General features: G+C 37.1%; 1 protein-coding gene across 1 annotated transcript; it reads right to left on the bottom strand.

Moving 5' to 3' along the window:
- Nucleotides 1–4,992: 4,992 nt before the first annotated feature.
- LOC101664147 (olfactory receptor 8H1-like) lies at nucleotides 4,993–5,961 on the bottom strand. Its single transcript, XM_004708512.2, has one exon. It carries the CDS (start codon nucleotides 5,938–5,940, stop codon nucleotides 4,993–4,995), a length of 948 nt encoding a protein of 315 aa, XP_004708569.1. The 5' UTR covers nucleotides 5,941–5,961.
- Nucleotides 5,962–6,615: the final 654 nt, after the last annotated feature.

Genomic DNA, 6,615 nt, shown 5'->3' on the forward strand with positions numbered 1-6,615 from the left:
GGCTAGATATAATTTTTTTCTAAAAAAAATAATCTTCATTACCAACAATCCTACTGTACAGCACTGATGGAAAGATCAGCTCTTGAGCTAGCAGCTTTTTTTCAAAATTGTTTGGAAAGCCAGGGAGACAAAATTTTGCAAAAGCCAAGATATTGACTTAAAATGGAAAATGTTGAACCACATAAGACCTTAACTTTAGTGTTTATATCAATGGCTGTAGGGTCCAACCCCATGAACATAGCACCGCACAATTACAGAAAGAGGGAGACAGAAAAGACAGGGCTAATGGGGCTGATCTACAAGCTCCAGAGAAAAAGCAGTTTATTTTACGATGGGGTTATATAGTAATGAGCCTGCAAGCCTATGGTTGACACCTACACAATAGGATGTGGGCAATGCGTGCATCTTGGACATCATCAGCTAGAGGGACACCTTTTGATAAGTATCATGCATTTAAGAGACAAAAGAAGTAGTTTGATCTTTGAGTGATAGGGGGAAAAAATCTGGCTGTTCCTAACGATAGGCATCCTTTAGCTGCATAGGGAGGAGCCAGGCTCCTGTGGGAGACAGCTGTAAGTTAGCATTTTAATGGAGGGAAATTATGGAGAAATCTTTCCATCTGGAGATTGTGTATTATAGTTTTACCTATTATCTCATGAGTGTGAGGCTCCCTCTAACACTAGTGCTGGTCCTCCAAGCCCTCTGGTCACTAGTGGAGAGCTTAGGCCTCTTACACTTTCATCTAGGGTCTCAGTTTCCCACAAATGGTAATTACATAATCTTCCACAAGTTTTTTTTGTGGGCAGCTTTTCCATAAACTTTTTGCTAAGCCTCAGTGATTTCAGAATATGTCCCCTCTTTTTCAAAACTTGGTATTAGTTTAGACTTAAAGTAGTTTTTCTCAATAACTTAAAAAAATATTCTTTTTAGGAAGGCATCCTAAGAAGAAAAACACTAAAAAACTCATCAGCAGCCATCCCATGATCATATAGACATGTGTTAACACTTGTTGGTTGGAATACACTTGTGCACCTAAGGACTGAAATCATAGAATACTTTTTCACTTAGCTCCTTATGTGTTGGCACAAATGCATAAAAGTGATATGTGTGACTAACAGATGCTTTTTGAGAAAGACATTGCCTACTTGGTATTTTCTCTTACTATTCAGACTGCAGTAAGAACTTAGTGGCATATAAACCCCCTTCTATTATCTATTTGTTCATCTCCTTGGGGTGATGGCTAAGAGCCATGCAGAAACCACAGACAAACTACACACAGTCTACACAAGTATATGCTTTGTTTCATTGGGCGAACTGATTTTGAATCATGTTTTACTCTAGCATAGCCTATATTGTGATTAATACAGCATCTCTTACATGAAACATCATGGAGCCTAATAAATTGCATTTTCCTTTATATTTTTCCTCTAACTAACTAGAGAGTAATGATTATCTTTGATTGGTTGTGGAAATTTATCTGGCTTTAAGAATATCACAGTTACCAATATTTGCTATTTTTAGATATATTAAAGTAATGAGCTGAATTTTTAAACACTGGTGAGTGTAGTGAATGTGATTTCGTAGATAGTAAGTCACATTACAAAGTGTTGCTTAAATAGGTGCAGTCTAAGAGCTGGAATTCAAATGTTAAATTCTCCATTAATGAGTTGAATAACTATTCCTCAAACAGAGGTATACATTTATTTTAAATATTCAAAGACAAATGTTAATAAAATTGGCAAAATACAATAAGAAAAAGAAAACTTTAACATGAAAATCATCATTTAATTTAATTTAAATACAATACTAAGGGAATTCAAAAAGTTTATGGAAAGATACCATTGTTTTATAATTGCATTTTCCACAAATATTTGAAATATATACATGCAGAAATTTTTTAATTTGATACATAGAAAGTGAAGAAAAAATCTGTCTAGGATAATATTTGCATAGCAGAGAAATTCAAAACTGCAACATTAAAATATATAGGAGAATACTTTAAAAGAGACCAAAATGAATGGTATGTCCTAATCCAGAATTAGTTGATCCTGCATTTGCCAGTTTTTCTATATTGACAATTCAGTTTCAAAACAAATCAGGGACACATTTAATCTCATGAGTTTTAATTTTTCTGCAAAATTTACTATAAAGAACATAAGGAGCCTATGGCAATGATGGTGAAGACAATGAGTTGTTGAGAGACAAAAATTCAGTTTATTGAGGCTTGTTGACATATCACAGGAAGGGAGGTTTATGCAAGTTAACACTAAGTATTTAGCACAATTTGTAGGAGTTTAGCCTGACTTACTTAACAGTGTTCTAGGTCCAAAACATTTTTCTGAAAGGAAAATTTCTGATTTTGTCCAGCTGCTCAGACAATCCTCACTTTCAAGTTTAAATTAAAAAATGAATTAACAAATAGTATAATGATAAGGGGCAACCAAAAGATGCTAGAGAATATACAATTTTGGACCATGAATGCAATATGTTCATGTGTAAAATATGCGCATATGTAATTCATACATTTACATAGTATATTCATAATAAAATCTTTATTCTCTATATAAACATATATACATATATATGTAATGATCTCTTACATAGGTCTCTCATCTAGAAAAATGTGAATAAAACTCCCAAGAATTTGGATATTTATATTTCCTTGAATAATTTTCAATATTCTCCAAGTTTGTTGTCTTTAATCATAACATATGCCATTTTTCTTTGCTTAATTTTATTGCTTACAGGAGACAGATGAGGTTTTCTTCTCCTTAAATATTTCTGGAAGCCCAAAGGGCACTTCTACCCTGTCTTATAGGATTGCAATGAGGCAGAATTGACTATTGCCACCAGTATAGTGTAGTGTAATTTTATTGCAGTGCTTTCTTCATCAAAAGGCAAAAAGTATTAAGAGCTAAGTCTGTTTTTGTTTTGTTATTTAGCTATTTATTTGCATATCAATTTATTTAACCAGAATAAATGGGAAGCACAGTGACTATTCTTCATAGCAAAACATCATTTATTAAAAATATTATAAGCAAACTCAATGTCCTCACATCAATTCAAACTCATAGCTATTCTTTTTTCCAAAACATTTTGTTAAGAACTAATCCAGACACCATACCATTCTACATTTCCATCACATCAAGCAGTATTGTACAAGTACTACCAAAATCAACTCCAAAATCTTTTCTTCCTTCTTGAAATCATTGATATTAATTCCCTTTACGCCCACCTCTGTGTAACCTCCCTCCCCACTCCTCCCACGAATCCTTATTCTATTTGTTATCTCTATGGGTCCATCAGTTCTCAGTTTTCTGAGAAACAGAAAAACACATAAAAAAGATTCAAGAAGTCTACTCACAATGACAAAATACATTAGAGATAAACCCCAATATAAAGAAAAACATAGAAAATATTGAAACTAAAGAGTATCAGATGGGAGATCAAGTTGATATGTTTCTTGGATGGGTAATCCCTCAGTTCAGGGCTTTGCATGAGCAAGAATTCATGCTGAAGCTTGGTTTGTACTCCAAGTGAGTTTTTATGAAGGACAGGGAAGTTTTAGGTTTTACATTCTCAAAGGTGTACACGCTATTTCAGGGAAGCCTGCCAAACTATGCGTAAGCCACGCTGGGGCTCACCACTGAACATGAACAACCGCATGGGACTTCGTTCCCACACGTGGTAAACTGAGGCCAGAGAGCTAGCGGCACAGGGGAGCGGGTGCAGAAGCAGGGTAAAAGAGAGGAGAGAATCCTCTCTGACTTGCCATTGACCAGGGAGGCTGTGGGCCCTGAAGAGGCCCTGAGGGTGCAGTGAGACCCAAGCAGGCCCAAAGCAGGCTTTAAGGTGGCCAGCAATGGTGATGCCTCCTACATGCCTCTGTCCAGGAGCAGAGAAAAAGAGAGCAACCTTTCAACTGCCAGGATATTAAAAGCCTCTGGCTGGGGAAGCTTGTTTGATGGTATTGAACAATCCCATTGACTGAATTAAGCCCATGTGGGTGTGGTCATCAGCCAGGGCCTACTTTGGGCCACCCAGGTATAACACCCATCTGGCTTGGAGGTTGGCAGGAGGGGAATAGGTGGTGGTGCCCTGAATTGGAGCATGCCCAGTTAAAGTCTTTATGGATGGCTAATGCCCATCAGATTTTTCTTCCCAATGTCCTGTAGGGAATCTTTGCAGGCATGGGAGGGACAACCCCTTCTATCCCTATCCTAGCTACCTAGCCTGATAGGTGACACAGTTTTCATGTTCCAATCAGGTTTATCATTTTAAACTATTGTAGTCTTCTCTCCAAGAGTGCCTTATGGGTATTTTAGGACAGTAAATCTCTAAGGAACAGATTGTTAGATATTTCTCCTGTGAAACCACTCATGGGTTTGAAGCCATGAATTGTTAGTTGGAAGCTGACCAGTTTAACCACTGCACTTCGCAATACAAAAAACCAAACCCACTGACATAGAGTCCACCCTTTCAGGCTAGAACTGCCTGGTGAGTTTCTGAAACTATAACTCTTCAGGGGAGCAGAAAACCTATCATTCTCCCCTGAAGCCAAGACTCCTTAAATATTGCAAAGTCCTATGTATTCTAACAACAACGAGCACCACTAGTAACTGCACCAGCTTTCTCCTTTGTATAATTCATAGAATGACTGGTAAAATTGTTATTGTTATGTCACAAATCCTCTGAAATTGGATAATCGTAGAGGTTGGTAAAATATAGTTTAGATATAATACCACATTTTCTTATCTTGAACGTTAATTTCTGTGAATCACTAAAATCACAAGCCTAACTTTCATTTCACTCTTCCTAATTACCATATGGATTGCAAAAATAAATTAAAGGATGCCAGACATGTCCAAGATTATAAACAGTCAAGTAAAGAATGGGGCAATAGAGACTAATGATAGATTAATTGCTTTTAGATAGAAAGACAAAAGTAACCATTTGAGGGGGAAAAGGACTATGAAACTAATTAGACCACCATCATGTTAACTGCCTGGTGCTCCCCGTCTTCTGCAGAACTCGAAGGACAGCCTTTTTCACTTCTTTGTTCCTCAGGCTATAAATGAGCGGGTTCAGCATGGGGATCACAATAGTGTAAAAAACAGAGGCCACTTGGTCCTTTCCCAAGGAGTAGGACTTACTTGGCTTTAAATAAGTGAAAATCATGGTACCATAGAAGATGGTGACCCCCAGCAGGTGGGAGGCACAGGTAGAGAAGGCTTTTTGTTTCCCTGATGTGGAATTGATTTTCAGGATGGTTGAGAGAATGGATGCATAAGAAGCAGAGATTGTGATAAGAGAAGCCACTAAGGTAGAGCCAGCAACAATGAATATCATGGTCTCAACATCACGTGTGTCCGTACAGGACAAGGCTAAAATAGGGCTGGTATCACAGAAAAAGTGATGCACTACATTGGAGTCACAGAAATGCAAGGTGTTCATGCAAAGCACATTGACAAATGAATCACTAAAGCCAATCATATAGGATATAGTGATGAGGAAGCGGCAGATGGATGGGGACATAATGACTGGGTATTGTAGAGGTTTGCAGATAGCTACATAGCGATCATAGGCCATTGAAGCAAGAAGAAAACATTCTGTGGCACCTAAGAAGATAAAAAAATACATTTGTGTAAAACAGCCTCCAAATGAAATATGTTTGGTGGAAGCTATTAGGTTTTCTAAGGTTTTAGGGGTAATGACTGATGAGTAGCTGAGATCAAGGAATGACAGGTGACTGAGGAAGAAATACATGGGCGTGTGCAGCTGGAGGTCCAGGCGGATGATGAGGATCATCCCTGCGTTCCCTAGCACAGTAACCAGGTAGATCAGGAGAAATAGATGAAAGAGGACCAGCCTGACTTCTTCAGAGTCTGTCAATCCCTCGAGGATGAAGTCAGACACCATAGTGTTGTTCCTTCTACCCATCGTGTGTGACTTCGCTGAACTATAGAAGAAAGCCATTATTTAGAATCAGTAACTTAATATAGAGTATTGTTTGTATGTATGATCGCAAGCTCACACTCAGAGCTATCTAGTAAATTTTGACTCCTAATAACCTCAAAGGACAAAGGAGAACTCATTGTGAGCTTCTAAGAGAGTGAATCTTTATGGAGCAGAAAGCCTCATTTCCCTATGGAATAGCTGGTGGGTTTTGACTGTAGACCTGGCGATCAATAGCCCGACATGTAGTTCATTATACCCCGAGGGCTCCTCTATAAATGACTTCATATTTGAAAAAACATAATCTTGTGTTTCTAGAAATTGATAATAAAGGATGGCTTACATAATTTTATGAGCAAAGTTTTTCATCCCGTTGTCATATCGAAATAATAGTTAAAAACTATCATTGAAGTATATTATAATTAAAAGTAACAATATTAGGTATTATAGAACACATCCTTTCCTTAATACAATCCTGAAGACATATACCATACATATTATTGTTGCAGCCAATTTTACGTAAAAAGAAAGTAATTGCTAAAGTTTTTTGGTACTTTATTCAATGTTAGACCTAGTAAATGCCAGCCTTATAATTCTATGATGTTAGGTATATTCTGAAAACAATTCTTATAATAAAATTTTCTTAATTACAATAAGTTT

This window comes from Echinops telfairi, unplaced genomic scaffold, assembly GCF_000313985.2.
Source record: "Echinops telfairi isolate 266 unplaced genomic scaffold, ASM31398v2 ScPeMD7_60;HRSCAF=208, whole genome shotgun sequence".
Lineage (NCBI taxonomy): Eukaryota > Metazoa > Chordata > Mammalia > Afrosoricida > Tenrecidae > Echinops > Echinops telfairi.